Raw genomic sequence first — 23,487 nt, 5'->3', positions numbered from 1 at the left:
ACAGCTAATTGTTTAAGCTTTCGATTCGCTATTGCGTTAAAACAACATGTATTTTAAGCTTCAGTAAATGTATTGAGAACCAATACTGTACAAGAAAACACCCTACATGTCTTCATCTAAGCTCCCATTTAATGTCATTTGTTTGAATAATTTGGTCGGTTTGTTTCATTCGTGCTGCTTCTCTGAAATATGAACACTGGCGTTCCAAAGGGTTGCTCAAAAACTTGCCTTTTCACAATTTGCTTAACTTTATAAAACATTTGGTATTTGGACTGAAAATGGCATGATAAAAAGGCTAAATGTTTACAAAAAGAAGGTGTTGTGTTTTACGAGAATTTTGCCATGTACATAGAAATCTTGAGGCTCGTTCAAATGGATAGATTTAGCATTGTGTCTTTGTTTTGTACGTTTTTACAAGCGAACAGAAAAATGGCCGTTTGATAACTATGCTCCTGTTCCTCAAGTTGTCTTTTTGCCCGACGGGGATGCTCCAGTGTACCATGAATACAAAGTGCACCTCCAACTTTGCCTTAGAACTTCCAGAGGCCATAGTTCACATTCAAGTGAAGAGTGTATGCAGGGGCTGTGAGCCCCCATGTTTCGGCTAGCAGAGCGGACTCTTACTCTCTTTCTCACACTTATCTACCTGTGAAATCCTTCATACCTCTCATTACTGGTCAATGACTGTATCAGCAAACTGCATCAGGTGTTTTTTCTACATGCTTTTTACACAGATTATACGGATTATTGTATTGGTAGATTTTGGTGCATAATTTTTAATGGAATAGCCCTTTGGCCTGTAGTCACACGAGTTGTTTTTCTCTCTCTATCTCTCTTTCTGACTCTTTATCGCAATTTTTTCTAGAAGACTGTTTTGTGTTAATATTGTCAATTTGAGGTAGCTGTTTCGTTGCTTATTCTGTACTAAGAGTTTTTACTTTTTTTTTTTTGATTTTGAAATGCTACATGACCCTAATGAATATAATGACTTAAAAACCATTGTACATACGGTATTGTGCAGGACTCATTTTCATGCATTTCAATTGCTAGTGTTATATAAATGACAGATTTTGTCTAGACACCATTTCTGTTTATGAAATAAAGAAACATATCATGTACGTTGTGTTGTGGTTGCTTGATACTCCACTTATTGTTGAATAAGTGAATTCAGAACCTTTTTTTTTTTTTTTTTACTTTCTTCTGCCATATTGTGTGCTGGCAATAAGTTAGTATGTTATACATATAAATATACTTATATCATTAATTCAGTAGATTGGGCTTATAAACTGTACTATTGATTCTTGAGAGAAATGGGACATTATTTTTTTAAATACTAATATTTCCTCATAAAAAAAGGGTAACCTCTAATTTCACAGTAAGATTTCATAATCGTATCCCTGATTTGTGTGAATTTATGAAAATAAATCAGGCTAAACAAAGTCAGCTTTCATTTAGAAGGCCCTTTTTCCAAATTTGACCTGCTTTGAGTTCAACAAAGCTGCGCACACTCTGGTTTATATACTTACAGTTTATATACTATGATTTATATATATATATATATATATATATATATATATATATATATATATAATTTTTTTTTTCAAATTGTTGAGGGGGGTAAGTTTCTCTTGAGAAGGTTGCCTGTTTTGTACTCAAGAATTAAAACACATGATAGATCTTTAAATTAAGTTTGCCTCAGCTGTGGTTGGAGATTTACTGTATCTAGGGTGAGTGTAAATTTAGCATACATATATATATGTTAATGAGGCCTGGGTGGGCCAGTTTAGAGAAATCAGTCAGTAGATCTGTATGTCGCTTCCACTAGTGGAAACTTAACTTTGATCAGAAGTGCATTGAAAAAAGACATGTATTAGGTCAAGATAATATAATCTCACGAGGTTCAAACACAAACAACTGTTGTACAATAATCTATTCTAGTGTTAAAGGGCAAACATTTTTATAATATGTAGTTCACCACCAGATGGCAGTAGAGCACATTGTTATGATAAACCTGAACTCCGCTGCTTCAGAATAGTCTATAAAACAGTTGTATAAAGGATGGATTTAAGATATATTGTTTAAATATTAAGTATTAAATACTGGGGAAAGACACCAAAGTTCTAATAATAATATTGCAGTGAATACAAAAGCGTTTTAATCCATAGTAGGGATTGGTAACAGGTGCTGTTTGCTAAAAATGTTAAAACTTGTTTTTACAGGACTTTAAAGAAAAATATGGGAAAAATAAATAAATTAATTAAAGCCAGTAAATCTTGACTGATTCAAACATATCTGAAGATATCCACCACCACTATCTATTTATTGTACAAAAGAGTATGCCTAATTATTGTCAATGAAATGTCATAAGTCCATTTGTATTTTTAAAGAATGATTTCTTTTTATAGATATCTATTAATTGCTCTTTGAGCTTTGTCTTGGATTTCATGTACAAAATGTTGAAGCACATTTCATGCTCATATTAAACACTGTTAATGTCATGTTAAAACCAGAAATGCTACAAACACTAAAAAGTGGTGTGTTAAAATTGCTTTGTTCTTATTTTAAGGGTTTATTGAGAGCAGTACTACAGTATGCAAGTCAGTTAAATTACTTTAGTTCATGTGTAATCATAATGATTGCAGCAATTATGGAGTCAATGAAAATTAAGCCAGAGGAATACCCAGCAATATCCATCCCATTGCTGTCTGCTTAGAGGAAAGTTGATACTTCAAACAAATTTTCACTTTTTCATGATTGAAGACAGTTCCAGAATCATGCTCTGAAAAAAAAAGAGAGAAATTGTTCATATTTACTGAATGAATCATTAGCCTACATATTAATCCTTAAAATTTATACTCTATCCCAACATAGGTGCACTTAAAAACAAAATGTTTCACACTTTGGTTGGTGTTATTTTTATTGAATTTATTTATTTACATCTTTTTAGACATAAAGTATATTATAATAAATTTTACTCTAACTAAAACAACTTTTCATTTTTGATGAAAATAGCATTTTTGTCCCTGACAAAGTGCAAAATTAAACCAAATATTCAAACATTTGATATAACTTGATGTAACTTCAATACTGCTCTTGTTGTCTAAATACTGGTATGATGAGCATTTTTCTTTCCTTTTCTTTTTCTTTTTTTTAAACAATTTTTTTTTATTTTTCAAAATAACGATTTAAAAAAATAAATCAATATTTTCATGATTTTGTTGAAAAGTGATTACACTGTTCGTAACCAGTATGTTAAGTCTGACATCACGTGTATCAGACTGTATAAAAACATGGACGTAGTGTCCGTGACGTCACCCGCAGGTTTCTGAAGAGCATTTTTGAAGCATTCAAAGTGGGTGGAGGCGGCCGTCGCCATTTTAGCAGCATGTCACCGCACGTCACTCCCGGATAATTGGAAATGGGCAAAGAGGCGGGAGCTGGTTCCTGAAACCACGCCCACGTAGCTTGACGGTGGTGACAGCAGTGCAATCCACCTGCCACTCAAGTGGCCACACCCTTAATTATGCAAATTATGCTTAATTAAGCTATAAAGACCAAAATATTTTTTTTAACCAAGCTGCAAACATGTTTTTTGATGTAAAGTTGGCCATTTTTACATGGGGAGTCTATGGGATTGACTCCCTTTTGCAGCCAGCCTCTAGTGGCCAGTTGACGAATTACAGTTTAAGTCACTTCAGTGTTGGCTTGACGAGAGAGAGAGTGGGAGGTTGCCGCTCGGTACAAACACTATCAGATCCCATAAGCATACAACAAACGGTGCTAATATACACTCTTCTGTAGTACTACCAAAAAATACAAATTAAAAAAAAAAAAAGATTAAGAATAAAAAAGAACAAAAAAAAACACTCTGTAGTGATCTCCAAGTATAGTATATAGTGTTCATAGTGCACAATGGCTGTTGTGGTAGTATTCTCACTTGAAACAGAGTAGAAGCTTGGAACCAGAAACAGTATTTGTTTCATCACAACTCAACAAATGGATAATCGGTTATGTGTTCGTCTACTCACCATTGACATTCTGCGTCCAGTGGCAGGAGGCGGTGTCATAGCTGGACTCTCCCCTTGAGCTATACGGTTGGTCTCTGTGTCCGATCCACTTTTGGAGGTTGGACTTTCGGAGGGGCTCTCTGAAAGCCCTCGCGACATGAAGCTGGCTTTCCTGGCAGTGGGATAGTTCCCGCTCTCCTGGGAGTCGCTCTCCTCACTGAAGTCTTTACATTGACTGACTCTGCTCTGTTTCCGTAATGCTGCTGGTATCTCTATGTTACTGGCTCTGAGTGAAGCTCTGGGCTGCTGACTGAAGTTTCTGGGTGGTCCAGAACCCTTGGGCCCAGACTCCTCGCTGCTGCAGGAGTGCGGGCGGTTGTCTAAAGTGGGTCGTCGTTCTGTGGCTCCCAGCTGTTGGAGAGACTGAAATTCAGGCTGGCTAGGAAGACGGTTCTGCCTGGGGGGCTGCTCAGATCCATTAGGGTTGCTGTTTGGCACCTCTTGGCTAGATGGAGGACCAGCCATTGGCATATAGAGAGGCATAGGTGCCATTTGTCCATCGGGCACCACCACAAGGGAAGTGTGCGTCAAATGCATATGTTTTTGTGGCGAGGAATTGGTAAGGATGCATACTTGTTGGACCATGGAGTTTTTCTTTGACCTGCAAATACTTTCGTCATCTCCACTGTACTTGGATCCATATATGGTCTCCTTGATCTTTTTCACACCAAGGTGGAATATCTCTAGGAGATTGAGGAACAGGGACACCCCTGCAATGACTAGCATGAAAATCATGAAGATGTTCTTTTCTGTTGGCCGTGAGACGAAGCAATCCACACTGTTGGGGCAGGGGTCACGCTCGCACTTGTATAGCGGTGACAGTCCAATACCATAGAGCACATATTGCCCCACTATGAATCCCACTTCCACTACTGACCTTGTTATGATATGCAATACATATGTACGCAGCAAGGAACCCCTCAGCGGAGCCTTCCTCACTTTCTTCTGCTCTTCCAGCTTCCTAAGCTCCTTCTCAATCCTTTTGTGCTCCTCTAAAGCCTCTGTTTCCTCCAGCTCCACTTTCAGGTGAGCTTTTTTCTTGTGGCGCTCCTTCTCCAGTGCTCGGAGCCGGTACAGTGCGTGTCCCATGTACACCAAAGATGGTGAGGAGACAAAGATGATCTGTAAGACCCAGTATCGGATGAGGGATATGGGGAACGCCTGGTCATAGCAGACATTCTTGCATCCAGGCTGCTCTGTGTTGCACACAAACTCACTTTGCTCATCGTCCCACACGTCTTCAGCAGCAACCCCGAGCACGAGCATACGGAAAATGAAAAGAATGGTGAGCCAGATTTTGCCCACAATGGTGGAGTGAATGTGAACCTCCTCCAAGATACTCCCTAGCAAGTTCCAATCTCCCATTTTCGCATGGCCTAAAACTGGAAGAGTGAAGGTTATAAATCACTAGGACAAAAACTAGATAGATAGCTAGCTAGATAGATAGATAGACAGACAGACAGACAGACAGACAGACAGACTAGGTCACATAAAAATGTTAGATTAACTACATCCAACTATAAAGGGAAACTTACGTTTTTGTGGTATTCACAGAACACTTGCTGCATCAGTCCATCACACTAAAACAATATCATACAACTCCAGTATCCTTTCCCTCTCGTGGGAGTATTCAGTACTCCTCTGTGAACATTGCTTTGTTGAATGAAGTCCAGTTTCTATGTGCACTGAACTCATACAATGCTGCTATCGATCTGTAGGCTAGACGGTACCCTGAGGGGGTAACTTGCATCACAACTGTTGAGGGCGGGTTAGGGGAACATAGCAGCAGCAATCCCAAAATACCCTATGACCTGGGTGGAAAAGTGCCAGAGCATGTTTAATTAATAACATTTATAAAACTCCTACTACTTTTGTAGTATAAAGTATGTATACAGCAACCAGTAAGCAAATTTTTCTATATGCACAGCGCACAGACGGACTATATATCCTAAATGTGCAGCATTCAGCAAAGCATGGAATACTGTGTAATACAACACAGTATTTGACTCGACCTTCCATGTCAAGAGTGATGAGTGAACTGGAAATAATTACAGCCACAGTTTTTGACATCTTGGTATTGACTCATTGGATCAGACAACCAACATTTTTACACTTGCGCAAAATTGCGCTCACATTATTTGTGATGAGGCCATGTGAAAATTATGTAGCATACTGCTTCTTGAAACATTAATTGTTGCATAATACACTGTTACACTCATTTTTAAAAATAGTATGCTCTGTGCAGATGTGTATTGTGCAGTATTTGGTAAGCAATAAGTCAGTATTCCACTAATACAGCCCTTGTGTCTAGGCGAGACATGATGATCAATGAGACGTCCGATTTCATAGCCAAACGCACGCTTGAAGGGCTATTTTTAGCTTTTCTGTAGTCTGAGAGTGATGTAATGAGAGAGAAGCTAAAAAACCAGATTAAACTTCTGTCCACACTTATGTAACTTGTGAGACTTGAGTGTGCCAGTACAAAATATATTTATAAAAGTTTTAAATAAATATAGAAAAGTTCATCAGGTGTTTTGCCATTTATAAAATGATGTGATCATTTCTTGACTCAGGTTACATATAGCTAAAATTCTTGGAATTCTTGTACATAAATGCTAATATTTTCTATATTAAAAAAAAACTATAAAAGGTAAAATCTAGACATATACTGTAAGTAAATGAGCTTAAGTGGCAGGCTTTAATTAAATCTCAACATTGTGCTAGTGAAGTGTAATTTGTAACGTGAAGCTGAACAGTGTTCAATTGTTAAACTCCACAGTTAATTACATATCTATTTGTACTAAGCTATTAACAGCTGGCTCACATTCCTGAAGGTGGATTTCAGAGGTGAAGTAAGGTTAACAACAGCCAGAGTGTGACCTAAATATCCCACTTGTGCCTGGACCATAGAACTGTCAATTAGCTGTGAATTGTTCAGTGACTGCATTTATTTGCTACAAACTACAATAGTAAGCCTAAATATTATAGTGATAGGTTATTTAGGGGACATAACTTCAAACGTCCACTAAAACCATCAACCACCAGTTGGTTAATATTAATATTTTTTTTAGTATCATTTTAAATGTTTCCCAATGTTTGGTTCCACAAACTATCCTCTATCACTATCCTGTGATATTAAAAAAAAAATATTTATATTTTGAATTGACTAATCCAAAAAGAGAGATACAAATTATTGAGAAAGATTATGCATTTTAGAATGCATTTACATTTACATTTAATCATTTAGCAGACGCTTTTATCCAAAGCGACTTACCAGTGAGAACAATAGAAGCAATCAGATCAACGAGAGAACAACGGTATACAAGTGCTATGACAAGTCTCAGTTAGTCTAGTACAGAACACGTAGCCAGGGGTTTTTTTTTTTTAAGAATATGATAGACAAGAAAAGAAAAGGTAAGTACTAGTATTATAATGCAGTTTAGAAACTGAAATATTCATCTCAAAATGAACATGCCCTTTAAATAAATAAGCTTTATTTCAAAAGAGGTCTGTCAGAAGTTATAAATATTTACAAAATGTATTTCCAAACAACATACAATGTATTTTTCCCACATCTAGGTTTCTCTCTTAGAGAAAAATAAAATGGTTTAAAAAGACATACATAAAACACATAAAAATCTTTCAGTTCAATTGCACTTTACAAATATATACACAAGGGAACAATCCTCTTACTCATTACCTATAAAACAACAAAAATGTGTTACTCTTAATATGAAAATATCAAATTGCATCTATGAGGATGACTAATGGAAAAAGATTTTAAACTCAAATTCTGACAACAGAGTACCAAACAAACAAGTATTCTCTCCATCTCTACATTTACAGCCATGTTATTCCAACACCAACCTCATTCACAAAACAAAAGGGGGGAAAAATTAAGTGATCTAAACATGAGGCCTATTGGCAGATAAGCATTTAGGTCAAAGATTTAAAAGCATTTGTAGTCTTCAGAGGTAGGTTTCAAAGGCATTGCAAATGCTGCAAGTCAACTTGTAATACAAGTTAGTGATGTCCTTCAAATACTTAATTTTTATGTTCATTTCATTGCATAAAAATCTTGTCAGCATCAACAAAACAGCAACTATAGTACATTTTGCAATCACCAACTCGCCAAAATAAGGAACAAGTAAATTGTATGGCATTGTACAAGGCTTTATGCACTGAAAATACTATGAACCGTCATTTATTTACTTTGTTGTGTCTGTTTATGTCCTTGACAGGGATTGTAAAATTCAGAGCAGACCACATTGCAAATGTTTCTCTATGTAATAAAATTGTAGCCTAACAGGTGTTTGCTCTTTAGTAAATATAAATTTTGGTAATTGGATAACACTGAATGTTAACTAAAGAAAAAATAAGCCTATAAAACAGGTTATACCATTTACTGCATATCTTTTGGTAAGTTACAACTCTTAAGTGCTTTTTCAAACAGATGACCATCAACAGAAATAATACACTGATTTTCAGATTCAACATATATTTCTGCCTTAGAAGTCTATGGAGATCTAGCATCCATTGCCAGTTCAGTCAGTTCGGTCTTGTTGTTCAATTCTCCATTTTCCCTTTCTTCTTGAACAGCTTCATCAGTTGAGAGAATCGCTCCTCGATCTGTCAAAGAACAGCAATCATTAGTTTACAACAAAGCTGTTTGCTTACTTCATATTTAAAAGAACACAATAATGAAGCATACCTGCTCTGCTGACTTCTTTAACCTTTTTGACAGAGCAGCAAATGTCTTGGGTGAAGTGCCCTTCATTTTAAGCTCAATGAGTATGTCCCGATCTTCATCCCTTTAAAAGACATTGGCTTTTTAATTGGTTGCCTTGATTTAATGTGTATTTTTGTACTTCGTTTTGCACATTGAATTTCCACTCCTGTTTTGGTATTAATTTTGTCAACTCACCTGGTCCACGTCACCACTACCTCCCCTTTCTTCCTGATTACATTCTTAGCAGACAGGCTGCTAGGGGACACCTGGGGTTCTGCAATTTTGGAGTGTTTTTCTTTGGAGGATTTTGACCTTTTCTTATGCCTAGACTTGGAATGTTTATCTTGAGATTTCTTGACTTTTTGGCGCTTTGCCTTTGGTGCTGACCTGTGTTTCTTGCGTTTCCTTGACACCCTCTCGGCAGACTCTGGTGCACTTGAGCTGTGAATGGCGCTCTTTACTTTTCCTGACACCACCTCTGATATTTCATTCTCTGTTGCACTACTTTCCACATGCGCAGTAACACATGCTTCTTGGGAAACACGCTCAGCATTGTTGCGGGATGAGTTGTCACAAACACCTTCAGATGAGGATTTTTGGCTTGACTGTTGAGCTTCTATTGCTTTATCTGAAATGTGACAGGACTCATTTACTATAGCTGGGATTTTGTTCGATTTCTCTCCAGGTGTGGAACCCAGGTCTTCATGGGTCAGAGTGAGAATAGGCTTGAGAAACGGCTCTTGACATTCGGCTAATTCTGGTGCTGCTTTCCCTTCATTTCGACTACTTTCAAATGGGCCAGATGATGTTCGTCTTATTCGCACAATGAAATGATCATTTGACCTCTCCATTACCACAGCCTGCATTGGTAAATTGGGCTGGAATTGGAAAGCAGGTGAATCAGAGGCCTCCCATGTCCTGCTGGGACTCGACCCACAACTGGAGTTGTCGGTGTCCAGAGAAAGGTGTATGTCCTGCTCAGCGGCATCTTCTCCATCAAGAAGAGCGTCTTCACTATAATGGGCACCCAGGACACTGTTTGGGGCAGACAGTGGCTGTCCAGTTCCAGGGTGCAAGAAACTCAAGTGACTATCTGACTTTAGTGGTGAGGGAATGGTAAGGGACACGGCTAGATCTTCCGCCAAGATAGAGTATGATTTCTGAAGTGAAAGCTGGCATGGTTCAGAATTAGAGGGAACTTCTAACAAGCAGCTCTCATCGAGAATGGCTGGGTCTACCAGCATTTTGTTATTCGAAGCAAACTTGTAGGGGGAAATGGAAGGCCAGGATGTGATGAATTTAGATGGGGTTGTCTTATTGGGGGTCATAATCCCAATCAGACTCTCCCCTGGAAGTCCTTCCTTTCGAGGTGTGCTGAGTGGCCAACTTGTATTGTCACCTATGGGAACACCAGATTCGAGCAAATCAGACCCTTGCAAAAGGCACTTGAATATCTCTCCCATTTGAGAGTCGGAGACCAAGTTGAAGGTTAAGCTTGTTGTTTGCTGCTCGGTGAGAATTTCAAAGTCCTGAATCGGTCCATTATGGGAGAGACGTTGGACATAGGAAGAGATTCTAGTCTCAGATCCAGAGGTACCTTCGTGGACAGACCTTTCAGAGGACAAAGTAGGAAGCTGATGTGTTGTTGCAACCTTTACCGGCTGATCATCTTCATTCATGACAGCTTTTATGTTTTTACCCCTGCTCCCAAGACCCCTGCCAGGGAGATTATTTGGAGGGGCCTCTCTGACAAAACTTCCTGTGTCAACTTTTGACATCTTGGCCCTGTGAAGATGCCCTGGTGTGTTAAAAGGTTCTTTTTCCACCACCTCACATTCAATCTCTTTTCTTTTAAGAGTTGGAGTTTTATTTTCAAATGATGCATTCTTCTCAGACCCACTTTTGAGTGCCGTGTTCAGTTCCTTGAACAAGAATTCAAACTGCCCATCCACAAATGTCCACAACTTCTGCTTGAGGTCTCCAGCTCTTTGCTCAAAGATACGATTGACAATGCCATTCTTGGTGACCTTGCTCATGATAGATGAAATAATTTTATTAAGGCTAACTTTGATGCCATTACCTTGGCAGCACAATTTAGCCAAGTCGACAGCATTGATGAATTCTATAAAAGAAGCCTGAGACATATCCACAATACAGCAGAAGGCAGTTTTAGTGACATTTTTCTGAAGCTTCATGTACTTTTTCCTCAATTCAACTCGAATGGATCCTAACATGTCCATAAATCCATCTATGGTGTAGACTGCTGCTTTCAACGGTGGGCTGACAGTTTTAAAGCGTCTTTTACTTGAGGTGGGACTGTTGTTAGAAGCAGATGACTTTGAACTCTTGCTTCGCTCTGAATATTTAGCAGGGATGCAAGATTTCTTTTGGGACACTCTTTTCCCAACTGCAGATAGCTTTGGACTTGAATCAGTCCCTGAGGTTGATTTGTCCTTTTCTCTTGGAGGAGTCTGGATAAACAGAGGTCCCTCTTCTTCACTCTCACTCACTATTTCACCATCCTCTAGCTCATCTTCCTCATTTCCACTAGCTGAGTGGGCATCTTTTGTCCCTTTGTAGGAGGGAGCTGTGACAGATGAGTCAGGTGATTTATTCTCCTTGTTCATGTCCATAATCACTTCATCCTTATCACAGCCAGTTGTTACAGTTGAGAGATCTTGGGGGAGAAAACAAACAAAGAAATTAAAATGAGCAAGTTGTACACATATAAACATGTTGGGAAAAGTCATGCAAACATGCATTTCAATCAAATGTTCATAAGAAAATTAATGGTATTCAGGACATTATGGGAAGCTTACAATATTAAACAAAGCCATATTTTCGGCGAAAAATAAACACTTACCTTTGTTAAGACTTTTGACATGTGGTTGCTTCTCAGCACGCTGAGGCTGTACTTTCTTCACCTGACGGACTGGGCTTGTAAGAGGGCTGAGGGGCTCTGGAATAACTTTGATGTTCCTAAGAGTAAGCATCATGGAGTCTTCATCAGGGCAAAACAAAACAGGGTTTGATGACTTTGTGTTCTGTTCCTCTTTCTCTGTGGAATCTGGCTCCGAGAAACCAGGTTGTGAAGATGACATGGTCTCCTCTCCAACAGTGGTGCTATCATTTGGAGCTGTATTGTTCTCACCACATAATGGACTTTGATGGTATTTTTCAGACAATTTCAGATTTTCATATGAGTGTGGTATTTCAATCATTTTTGAAGTTTCAATTGCTTCCCCTGCTCCCTTACTGTCCTGTTTTGAAGTATCCACTTCTTCAAAATCACAAATAACTTTGCTTGGATCATCAAGATCTGCACTAATTGTGCTAGAGGAAACTTCCATGTTGACAGAACTATCAGAAATCCTAGAAGAATTAATCTTAGGAATACTTTGTGCCTTGTCTGAGGATGACGCATTATCTTGACATATCCCATTTGATCCTGGTGGTAAATCCTGAGACTTGATCGGAGGACTCCTTTGTATTTCCTCAGATACATTGGTAAAAGGATCTTGTTGCTCATTTGTTTCTAATATTGTTTAAGTATTGTTTTATGAATATTGTCTGTTCTGAAGTTTTAATAGGTGAAGTATTACAGACAACAGAATTATCTATAATTCCCTTAGAGTCTTCGATGCCGTTATGACAGACACGATTTGGAGATTCTCTTGTAAGAGTTAATTTTGATAATGAATCTTTGTCTAACACATCAGATTCTGTAATCTTGTTCTTTTTCTCCTCTGCACTTTCAACAATGGCTGGTGCTCTGTCCACAGCCTCTTGACTTTTGGTGGCATTCTTTTCTTGTACATCCAATTTGGTTTGTTCACCTGAGGGCTTCTCGGAGCCTACAGCTGTGAGAAAATCAACAACTTGTCCAGACTGTTTGCAAGAACTGGTAAGGTCTTCTTTTTTAGCTGGAGCTGTGGGAACAGGATCCTCATCCTCTTGCTCAACATTGTCCTGGCTGCTCTGTAATTCATCTATGACAAAGAACTCCTCCCCAGGATCAGATAATCTGCTGTTTTCAGGTGAGGCATCTTCAGATGTTACTCCACTGGCTTCTCTGGAATCAGAGGACTGCTTTTGTTTTTTAAGAGGCGATAAGGTAAGATTCAGTGTTTCCATGAAACTCAGTTTTCTGTTTGGACTATTATCCTCAGTTGTTTTGCAGGGATTGCTGGTGACAGCTACCATTGATGGTGACTCAGTTTCAAGGTGTCCGTCTTGCTCATTCTTACTATCTTGACCTTTTCTGACAACATTGTGCTTTTTAGGAGAGTTCTTTCTAATATCTTTGATAAGGGCATTTTTTGATGCTTTGTGCTTATGTACCCTATGCTCCAAAAGTCCACCTTTTTTTCTTTCTCTGTCCTTGTCTATACCCTTGTCTCCAAAACAATTTCCATTTTTGACAGGGCATTTTAAATCCTCCATCTTTCTAGCTTTATCATAGCTGTGAGACCCTTTGCTTTTTGATGATTTCTCATTATAAACACCCTCGCGTTGAAAATCACATTTGGCAGAAGAAAAAGCTTGCCCAGAAGCATCAACTTGTTTCTTAGATCTTTTATCTTCAGCTTTATTATCCTTTTCCCGCACACTCCTTCGCTCATACTCTTTGCTACTGTCTGATCTGTTGCTTCTTTCTTTACTGCTACTGCTGCTGCTGCTGCTGCTGTTACCCTCATTTCTTTTACTCCTGTCACTCTCCTTCGGCCTCTTTTGCTCATGGTCTCTGCTTCTTTCAGTTCTGCTGCTCCTCCTTTCTGCACTGGAACGTTTCTCCTTGTTCCTTTCATGGCCACTTGCATCTCTTTTCTTCCCTTTGTGGTTTTGGGAATGGCTTGCTTCATCCACCACAGTACAAGTTGTGCTGCTCAAGCCAGAGGGTTTTGTTTCTCTGCTAGTTCTGTCTGCATTTAGATTATGCATGTGCCCTTTACTCTGTGTCTCTACATCTGCCATTGTCTTAACAGAACTTCTGGATGACTGGGAAGAAACAGATGGTGAGGCTTTGTGTGACTGCGAGGAAGGGCTTTTCGACTGTTCTGAACTTTTAAGAATGACTGGAACCTCAGGCTGCTGATTCCTGTTTTCATTGGACACAGAACTATCTTTTATGAGCTCCTTTTCAGTTCTTCCTGACTTGCTGTTCACTCTTCTCTGAGACTTTTGTGACTCATTCTTATCCTTCGAGTTACACTCTTTGTCTCGGCTTGTGCATTTTTGTGGTTTTTCTAGCTTATCTGCTTGTTTTGATGGACTGTTCTTATTGTCCTCCAAACTACAATCAGTAGTTGTATCGGGAACTCTCTGTGCAGAGTCATTCGTTTTGAGAGCATCTGAGACATCTGCCACTGTCGATGTGGTGGGATTTTTTACACTTTCTGATGTTCTATTAGGATGAACAGGTGCGTACTCCTTCTCTTGTTGAACAGTGGGGGTCTGAGAACAGTCAACAGTCTTAATGTCAGATTTAGCAGCAGATTTATTCTGACACTGCAGAGGACTATCAAGACCAGTTCTAGGGCATCTCTGGAGCACCTCAAATGGTTGTGGTGCTGTAGTTGACGTTGTTGGTGGATATGTACAGTGATCCGACATAGAGTTTCTACCTTTGTGCTGATTTACTTCATTCATAACATTATCTTGTCTAGAACCTTGTGATTTCAAAACAGAACTTGTAGAATTATTCAAACTGGGCCTTGTGGTTGTCGGACCACTTTCCATTTGAGATCGATGAACATTTTGACCGTAACTTCCTCGACCAGACCTGTGATGACAACACACAAAAACAGGAAAGTGAGTTTTATATAAAACAATCCAATCCTGACACAAGCCAGGCTTTGCATGAAACATCTGTTTGCTGATCTTAGTACCAGAGCTGGAGTTTTTACCTATTACTGAGTCTGCTAATTTCCCCATCCTTACGCACAATCTCCATTCTAGCCGTCTTGATGAGAGAACAGATGTTCTTCTTCAGGAGTATATTTTCACTGTTCAAACTGGAATTCTTTAAATATAAAAAGCGCAAAAAACCAAACTATTTATTCCAAGATTGTAACTAATTTGTGGTGGTATTTATTCAGCAATGTATAATAGATCCACCGTTAAAAGGAAACACACCTTTGTCTGCAGTAGCTGTAACTGTGAGAGCAGTTCCTTAACTTGTTTTTGTGCTTCATCAAATTTTTGCTTTAACTGTAATAGAAGATAAGTACAATGAGACAACATAACTTTTCTGTCCATTTCTTCACTTTTAAATGCAAAACCAAAACAATAGCATGCCATGCATCCATATTCAAAGCTCAAGTCACATACCTCATTATAAGTCGCCTCCTTTTCTTCTTGTTCTTCCCTGATAATGTCCTCATATATATCCATTGATTCCATTGTGTGTGGGGAAAGAAGAGGGTTGACTTTACCTAATTTAAAAAAAGGACACTACAATAATTACTGAAATCTAAAAAGTGTTATCCTTCTATTTCTCTGATACAAATACATAAACAAATGACTTTCAATAAAAAACAATGTGCTGTACTCAATTGAAGACTAATTAATGAAACCCACCTCTGTGCCCATCAATCTTAGGGCTGTTTTCCAGGCCAGAGTATATATCCACCGAGTCCTCATTGTGATGCAGAGTACCTGTAACAAACACAAACACTGATATGTCATAATGCAACAACAACTCCAGCATATACACTTGAACAATACATATATGTTATGTTTTCAGAGCTTTGAAAGCTTTGAACCAGTTAAGACAAAAAATTGGGGAATAGAACAAAAGAGGTAAATAAAACAGCATTATCTGGATTAAATGACATACAGAACAAATTACATACGATAAACTTTGTTATTTTTTCTCATGCATTTTGTGCCTATAATAATGTTATTTTATTCTTGTGGATTATTTTTAAAATCAACTTGAAGAATAAAATAGTGATAAAGGCTTAAGTAAATACTAGATAATAGGTACAATACAGTAACATACTACTGATCCTACCTGAAAACAGCATGTTAACAATGTGAAAATAAAGAAACGTCTGTTGCACAGGAGAGAATGGCTGTCTTACCAAAAGGCTTGTCATCAAGATCTCCATAAAGTTCATCCATTAAATCCATGTTAGTCAGCTACCGAAAGACAATGAATAGCACAGTAAGTTCCTGAAAACAGTGACTATATCAGCAACAGTCAACTTCACCACTTCCTGTCATGTAGTGAAGAAACACCGTACTGAAATAATTTTAAACGTGATACTAAAAGAACAAAAGAACCAATTAAAATATAGAGCTGGAGAAGTAATAAACCAGCCAACAATTCCACTATAATTCTTACACAAACTACGCTTGTGCAATCGTGGATTTACATAAGCTCCGACGAATTAAAGCGACCAAAATACATTATACCTATAGTATGTTCACAAAGTGAAATCAAATTACAGTAACTTTATATGAACAATACCTGTATCTCTGGTGGTGAGCTAACGACAACAGGCGGATATAAAACTGAAAGATGAGCCAAACACTACAGAACAGACTTCAGGATCTGACACTCATGCTAATGCACGGGTAACTTATAATGACATTTGCAGTTAATTCCCAATTTTCTTGTAGACAGCGATTAAACAATTTCTTGTAGCATACTTCCATCAGCTCCGCGCCAACCTTTCACCATACACATTCGCCAAACAGGAAGTGACATCATTTTCCCGCGGTCTCCCCTTTTCTAAAAGAATGCCATTATTGTTTTTCTTTAAAGGATATTATTGTGTGCTATGAAAGTAATGTTAACAATGGTCTTGAATACATTGTTAATTTATTAATATTGCCGGCAAAATTTTATATACATAAACAAAAGCGCTTAAACTCATCCCCAATATTTAAGGTATTTTTAGTGGAATTTGATTCTTCACTGAAATTGTTAAAAAACAAAAAGTCATTAACATGTTTAAAATATTATGACATTATTTTTAGATCCCCCATTACTAATTAATGTCACACTTTGTATTGCACTGACTGTCTTATGCTATGCTCTGTATGTTATTTGTTCTATGTTCATTAATTAAAAATAAAATAAAATTTAAAAAGAATGCCATTAACTTTAAACATGTAAGATTGAATATTAAAAACAATAAAAAATTGAGATATTTATATTATTAATATTTATTTTCTTAGCTAAATTTCACATTCCTAAGCAATTGCTCATTGCATATTTCTAGACTTTTAAATACAAATAGTGTATATTTGGTACTTGTATTATATGTTATAATGCAATATTAGATTGTTTCGTTTTTTTCAGTACTGGTATGCTGTTTATTGTATTTTATACGTATGTGTATGTCGTTTCTTCTGGGGTTTTAAAATGAGAATAGGAGACTATTTTTAAAACCTGAATATTTAATCCCCTTTTTACTTTTAATTGGTTAATTTTGACTATAGCAATGCATATTATTCTTAAAAATGGTGTAATAGAAAACAGTTTGACTAAATAATGTAAAGCATGCCTCATCATAGATTATTGCTGGCCAAGTATTTATACAGATTTGCAACCGTATTAAAGCTCAAATCCAACTACTGTTAAGAAAACACCCTCCAGAGCTTGTATCATTGCCAAAGATTACCTACACTTCACTCGTTGACAAAAATTAAGTAAACAGGCCTCATAAATGTAATTAATGTGAGTAATGCTACACAGCTCTGTGATTTGACCAAATATGATAAAGTCTATACACGTTTTGAGGAGCATTGGAAATTAAATACAGCTGTGGCACACACTGAATAACAAAAAAACATATTTGTTACATATTTAAGCGTTTCTTGCAAAACATTAAACAAAAACAAATCAACAGCATGTTTGCAGCGCAGAGAGCGTGATGACCCGGAAGTGCTCTTCAATTACTCACATGTGGACAGGGATTTTAATACTGACGGGAACGTGCTCGCTGTGTTGTGACACAACCTAGACAGTCAAGCGAGTGATGAATCTTATGGTTCCCATCACGTAGGCTACTTGGAATATTAAAGCCTTGAGCAGCCGCAGAGGCAGCGTCGGAAATCTTCACGACAAATGATAGAATGGAAAGCTTGGAGCTGAGCCTGACATCTCTAGGTGCAATCTCAAGACATATCGATAAAAGTCACAACGAACTCAGCAAGTATCTCGCAAAACAGGTAAGTCAGCATGATCTGAGCACTTTGTAAGACCGTTATAAGAGGCTTTCTTCTGTTTAGCACATGCAGAGTACAGTGTTTCTGTAGTACACATGCATGCATGGTTTAAAATCATTCGTTTTAATAATTACTGTCATTTAAGTGTTCTGCCTATCAGTCTATTTGGGAATCCAGTCTTGTTTTGAGCGTGATGGTTTATTTTGGTCTTTTGCAACATAGTTTAAGTAGTTTGGGTTGTTGAAACATGCCACCACTGTTTACTATCTGACAGATATACAGTGTACAATATAAAAGAGACACTGTTTACTTCTGCAGTCATGATCATTATTCACTGAAACTGGCGTGAACGTAAACCAGCTCTTAAAAACACACTGGAATATCTATCATACTTTGAAACAGATCCAAAAGTGTCCATATGGGAATTTTCTAATAGGATTCCGACATAAAACACAACAAAATGAGATTTTGTAGCACATAGGGTTGTAATGACTGCTAATGGTATAAAATATTCCTTTAAGATAAAAAAAAAAAAAATACTCCTATAACTAATTTTTAGATTATTATTATTATTGTTGTCATTATATTGCATTATTTATTTATTGTTTTGACTGGCATTTTTTTTGCTTGTAGATATGGAGTCAGCAGGACAGGCAGTGTGTACTGGAATGTCTTGTACAGCTCCTGTTGGAGAAGGAGTACACTCTCCTCATTGCTCGTCACTTACGGCCACTGATCCTGGACCTGTTGGAGAGGAATGCTGAGAGGATCAAAGTAGATGTCAGGCTGAATCATGACCTCCATGAGCGCTTGTGTGTGGCTCTAAGCAAACTTCTCAACATCAGTCCAGATGCTCAAGTGTAAGTGACCATTCAGGATTACATGTAAAATATATTCGCAAGAAGTTTCCCATAGTCTTGGAAAACCTGGAAATAAAAGTAAATTTTTGGAAGTTTCTTGTGTATTTATTGGATTTATCTGTTTGTGAGCAAATCTCTTTTTTTTTTTTTTTTGAGTCAGTTCTTTTCAATAAATCTGTCAAATCCATTCAGTCATTAGTCTAAATGTCTTTTAAAGGTCAAAAAGTGTTGGAACCCTGACCCTGGTTATGTTATTACCACTTCAGAACAATTGTCCAGTATGTCATGATCAGATTTGAATTGTTTTCTCACAGGTTTGCAGTGAGGTATTTCAGCAGCTCTCCCCCAGTATTTCAGAGGCTCTTCTTCACCAGCGAAGAGGCTGCCTCCATCCAGTATGGGCCTAGAAGAATGAAGTTAAGGGACCTGATGGGGGCCACCCTCCGCTTCCTCCAAAGCGACTGTGAGAAGTTCCGTGTCCTGTGGGACTGGAGTGCCTTGTGTTTCACAGCTTCTCACCAGTGACGTCATGGTCAGAAGGTATTGCCAATTTGTAGATCAGACAAAGCCTCTTTTCATAATATCCTCAAATTATATCTTTGCATTTTCTGTTTTTTAAGTTACACTGCCCAGTGCCTTGCCCTGGTATCCCACATGACAGATAACCAGAAAACAATATTTCTGAGGAAGGTACTTTCGAGTGATGAGATTCTGCGTCTGAAAATGAAGTAAGTTTCATTATCTTTTATTTTATGGTGATTTTTATCACCTTTTTCTAATTGTTCAGAAATTAGTTAATAGCTTTAACTCTCAAACATGTAATAATATTGTTTGTAGGTCTCTTGAGGTGTTTAATTGTTTTTTTTTTTATGGTGATTTTTTTGTAGGTCACTATGGCGGAACGTGGTCAAGTGGTGACAGAAGACCTGACGCGGAGCGTTACTGTGGTGTGTGGGGGTGATTCTACCTAGACAGACCCCTCGACAGGATGAACAGGCAAGGCAAACATACAAAAACAGAACATTAAGCTTATTTAAAAAAAAAAAAAAGAAGCCATTTATTTAATATAACTTTAAATATAAAATCAGTTTTTTTTTTTTTCCCAATACCTCTATTAGTGTAATATGGGAGAATGCGCATGTATTGTAATGTCACTAAATCTTCTATCATTCTCAGACAAATTTAAGCAGTTTGGTGCTGGTGGATGCAACCTGTCAAAATCTTCGGCGACTTTCCATGGCTGTGGCGTCCCAGAAGCCTGTTCTTTTGGAAGGGCCAATTGGATGTGGAAAAACTGCTCTTGTTGAATATCTTGCTGCCGTCACTGGGCATGTTAAAGCCCCTGATATCCTTAAAGTTCAGCTTGGAGATCAGACCGACAGTAAGGTGAGATTTGCTTGACTTTTAAAATATTCTAGTATTCTTTCCATTGTTTTCATTTTGCTGCTCATAGCTTTACCATATTTTCAGTTATCTGCTGTTAAAGGGATAGTTCACCCAAAAATTAAAATCACTCCATGATTTACTCACACTCAAGCCATCCTAATAGGGGTGGAATGGTTCAACTTACTCACGGTTCGTATCACGGTTTGAGAGTCACGGTTTCGGTACCGTTTGGTATGTGCTATGTTTAGGGAAAAACTATACTGTCAAATAAAAATAAAGAAAATAAGAATGATCCAACTACAAGCAACAACACAAATAAATACAATAAAGTAAAGATACAAATAAAATAAACAGTGATTTTCAGTTTTTTTAGGTACAGAAATTGAATAAAGTAATGAAAATGTGAAAAAACAGCATTGCATATTTGACTGTATAAATTCTTCGCTGCACGTTCTGAGGTGCGGGTTTGTATGCTTTGGATGAGCGCACGCACAAATATTCTCACTGCGTGCACGTGAGCTCGCGTCCCCTTGCTCTTAAATGTTTAAAATGGATATGATTGTGTGATTTTCAGGTCTCACAAGTGCGCGCAAGCTATCAGCTACTGGCTGATTATAACATAAATGACTGCTCATATTCCAGCATACGGCATTTGCATTGGACAAGAGTAAATGGTTTGTCCACATTTTTTATTTTTCATTGCTGTGAAAAGCCAGAATTTGCATCAATCAGCTGAACCATACATTAGCCGAACCCTGTTTGTTTTACCTGTTATTTATAGCAAACCATTTTACAGTTGCTTTGACAGATTTAAGTTGAACCGTGGTCCTAGTGCATGCCAAACCGTGTATGAAGAACAGTACTGTTTTTTTTTTTTTTCAGCAAACCGTTCCATCCCTACATTGAATTCCATCCCTACATCCTAAGTGTATATGTTATATTTAAAAATGTCCTGGCTCTTCCAAGCTTTATAATGGCAGTGAATGGGTGTAATTATTCAGTAGTCCATAGAAACTGTCTTTTGTAAGAAAAAAATCCATTTTAGAACTTTATAAAAAGTCATCTCTAGCTTCCACTAACTGTTGGTACACGCGTTCACAATAGCAAACGCATCGATTTGCTTCAGGAGGCCTTTCTTCACCCCCTAGAGCCATGTGGGCCAGTTTTTATGATGGATGGATGCACTTTATTGGACTACTTTTGGACTATTGAAAAATAACACCCATTCACTTGCTGGAAGCTTGGAGTACTTTTAAGTTTTTTCATTTTTTTGTTTTTTTTATCTGTAGATGTTGCTGGGTATGTACCGCTGCACAGATATTCCTGGAAAGTTTGTGTGGCAGCCAGGATCCCTGACCCGTCTCAAAAGGTTACTGGATTCTGCTGGAGGACATTGATCATGCTCCTTTGGACGTGGTGGGGGTGGAAAATGCACAAAAACATGGACAACATACAATCTTTTATAGAAATGTTTCTGTTATAAATGAGTTGTTGCAGATTGCATTAATTATAGCTGTGTTGCATTTACAGTACTTTTGATGCAGTTTAAGAAATATAGCATGTGGTGTATTTACACTTGCACGAGCTTGCGGCAGTGCACATTTACACAGCATTATAGTATAGAATTACAATCTGTAAGTGACAAAAAATAAAATGTGTTTTTTTTATCAGTAAAAATGTCATTGTATTTTTCATTTCATTAACAACTGTATATATAAATGTTCAAATTGTGAATTTGTAAATAGACTGTATGTAAATGTGTATAAATAAAACTATTTGTTCTTTTTTTTTTATAAATGGTTTGGTCTACTGGTAAATGGTATGGTTTAGAAGATAAAGCTATATTTAATCATGCTCTTGTTGTTGTTTTTTCTATAGATATCGGTTCTGCATCCTCTCATGGAAAACAAGAAATTGACTATTCCAGGACGTGAGGACTGTATTCAGACGGCCCCATCATTCCAGTTTTTTGCAACACGAAGGTAAGATCTTTTACACACACACACACACACACACACACACACCACACACACACACACACACACACACAACACTGTGACAGCCAAAAGTTTGGAATAATTTATTCATGTAAAACCAAAGCAGAATTTTCAGCAGCCATTACTCCAGTCTTCAATATGCTGATAAGAAATATTTAAAACTACATTTTTTTTACATCAGTTTAATAATGATTAAAATCATTATTTTTAGGACATTTTACAGTGGAGGAGCCTGGCATCGACCACAGAGTTCACATGCTGCACTTCTGGACAAATACTGGAGTAAACTGCAGATCGGCAACATGAGCCGATGGAAGAACTTTAAACAGGCAAGCTGGTGCCTTAACAGCAAAATAGATTTTGTGTGGGTCCTGATAACATTTTCATCTCTCATATGTGTCTCTGTTCAGGTCCTAATGAAGAGGTACCCTAACCTGGCAGTTGTCGGTGGTAGAGCGTCTTTTGGCCATATACTGCCAGCTAAACAGGAGACAGACATCAAACCAGCTCCAGTCCACAGGGTCCTAGTGCAGCCCAAAACATATCCGATGAACACAATCACATCACTGGAAGTGAAGGCAGAGGCCTCTCACTGAGGTAACACTTTTCATTACATGAGAAAATGTTCAAAATCATTGTTGCAGAATTATAATAAGTATGAAAAATAAATATGCAATAATTAATAGCGTAGTGATATAATATACTGATACAAAGTTATGTACTCCAGACCATTTCATGCTAATTCGGACTGTCTCTAAATCATCAGATCAGATTTGTATTTGTGCAGTTTCTTTTAAATGCCCGTGAGCATTTACGAATATCTCTGCATCTAGACATGACACCATAGACTTATCAATAAATGATGAGTGTCATTTAGGACCTCACCCGTGTAGCAGTGACGCTACCAATACAACCCCTTACACCAGTGTTACATTAGAGCAGAGTTGTGATGTATCAGTCTATGTCCATCGTTGTGTATTTGGGCCCTCAGGCTGTTCATCAGCTTTCCACTGGGACGCTGCTGCAGTTAATGACACATGGATCTCTCTGTACCCCACTGTGGAACCCCAGCCAGAGAACGCAGAGTGAGAGATTTGGGCTGGGGCAAATCATTTATGTAACTAGCTTTGTATAATAGATGCCACACACTGATGTAGAGTGTCATACCTGTCTTGTAGATGGTTTTTATTTATTTATTACTTTTTTTTCTGCATATATTCAAAGCATCATGTGGTTTGTCAAATTTAACAATATTTTTTGTAATATGT

General features: G+C 37.7%; 3 protein-coding genes and 1 long non-coding RNA gene across 5 annotated transcripts; 2 read left to right on the top strand and 2 right to left on the bottom strand.

The window, feature by feature from the left end:
• Positions 1-2,500: 2,500 nt before the first annotated feature.
• Positions 2,501-5,556, bottom strand: LOC109112982 (gap junction alpha-10 protein-like). Its single transcript, XM_042755862.1, has 2 exons — positions 4,029-5,556; positions 2,501-2,779 (listed from the first exon to the last, which is right to left on the bottom strand). The coding sequence occupies exons 1-2, from the start codon at positions 5,430-5,432 to the stop codon at positions 2,741-2,743; spliced, it is 1,443 nt and encodes a 480-aa protein (XP_042611796.1). The 5' UTR covers positions 5,433-5,556; the 3' UTR covers positions 2,501-2,740.
• A 2,829-nt stretch (positions 5,557-8,385) lies between these two features.
• LOC109112706 (CASP8-associated protein 2-like) lies at positions 8,386-16,516 on the bottom strand. Its single transcript, XM_042755841.1, is given in 11 exon segments — positions 8,386-8,696; positions 8,779-8,878; positions 8,992-11,473; positions 11,660-12,359; positions 12,361-14,578; positions 14,703-14,818; positions 14,932-15,006; positions 15,127-15,230; positions 15,376-15,453; positions 15,882-15,939; positions 16,271-16,516. Coding segments are annotated over 10 exon segments (5,985 nt in total). The 5' UTR covers positions 15,931-15,939; positions 16,271-16,516; the 3' UTR covers positions 8,386-8,633.
• A 1,172-nt stretch (positions 16,517-17,688) lies between these two features.
• Positions 17,689-19,590, top strand: LOC122144736 (midasin-like). 2 transcript variants are annotated; one of them, XM_042755864.1, is made up of 4 exons: positions 17,689-17,979; positions 18,610-18,836; positions 19,151-19,368; positions 19,457-19,576. In XM_042755864.1, exons 1-3 carry the CDS (start codon positions 17,884-17,886, stop codon positions 19,359-19,361), a joined length of 534 nt encoding a protein of 177 aa, XP_042611798.1. In that variant the 5' UTR covers positions 17,689-17,883; the 3' UTR covers positions 19,362-19,368; positions 19,457-19,576. The 2 variants fall into 2 exon arrangements, with proteins under 2 accessions (XP_042611798.1, XP_042611797.1); XM_042755863.1 differs by having other exon boundaries at positions 17,690-17,979; positions 19,151-19,376; positions 19,457-19,590.
• A 1,988-nt stretch (positions 19,591-21,578) lies between these two features.
• On the top strand, positions 21,579-22,530 carry LOC122144740. Its single transcript, XR_006159827.1, has 3 exons — positions 21,579-21,638; positions 22,101-22,204; positions 22,431-22,530. It is a non-coding gene; the product is annotated as an uncharacterized LOC122144740 (long non-coding RNA).
• The last annotated feature ends 957 nt before the right edge of the window (positions 22,531-23,487 follow it).

Source organism: Cyprinus carpio, unplaced genomic scaffold (assembly GCF_018340385.1).
Source record: "Cyprinus carpio isolate SPL01 unplaced genomic scaffold, ASM1834038v1 S000006753, whole genome shotgun sequence".
Taxonomy (NCBI): domain Eukaryota; kingdom Metazoa; phylum Chordata; class Actinopteri; order Cypriniformes; family Cyprinidae; genus Cyprinus; species Cyprinus carpio.
The sequence above is the reverse complement of the archived record's forward strand: the minus strand, read 5'-3'. Positions and strand labels throughout refer to the sequence as shown.

What these genes read in the sequence shown, in the direction of transcription:
- LOC109112982 (XM_042755862.1), bottom strand. Translation starts at nt 5,432, where the DNA reads ATGGGAGATTGGAACTTGCTAGGGAGTATCTTGGAGGAGGTTCACATT. An exon ending in CTGGACGCAGAATGTCAATG is followed by an intron (nt 2,780 to 4,028) that starts GTGAGTAGACGA and finishes TTTTTTTTTCAG; the next exon opens with AGCATGATTCTGGAACTGTC.
- LOC122144736 (XM_042755863.1), top strand. Translation starts at nt 17,884, where the DNA reads ATGGAAAGCTTGGAGCTGAGCCTGACATCTCTAGGTGCAATCTCAAGA. An exon ending in GCAAGTATCTCGCAAAACAG is followed by an intron (nt 17,980 to 18,609) that starts GTAAGTCAGCAT and finishes TTTTGCTTGTAG; the next exon opens with ATATGGAGTCAGCAGGACAG. An exon ending in ATCAGTCCAGATGCTCAAGT is followed by an intron (nt 18,837 to 19,150) that starts GTAAGTGACCAT and finishes GTTTTCTCACAG; the next exon opens with GTTTGCAGTGAGGTATTTCA.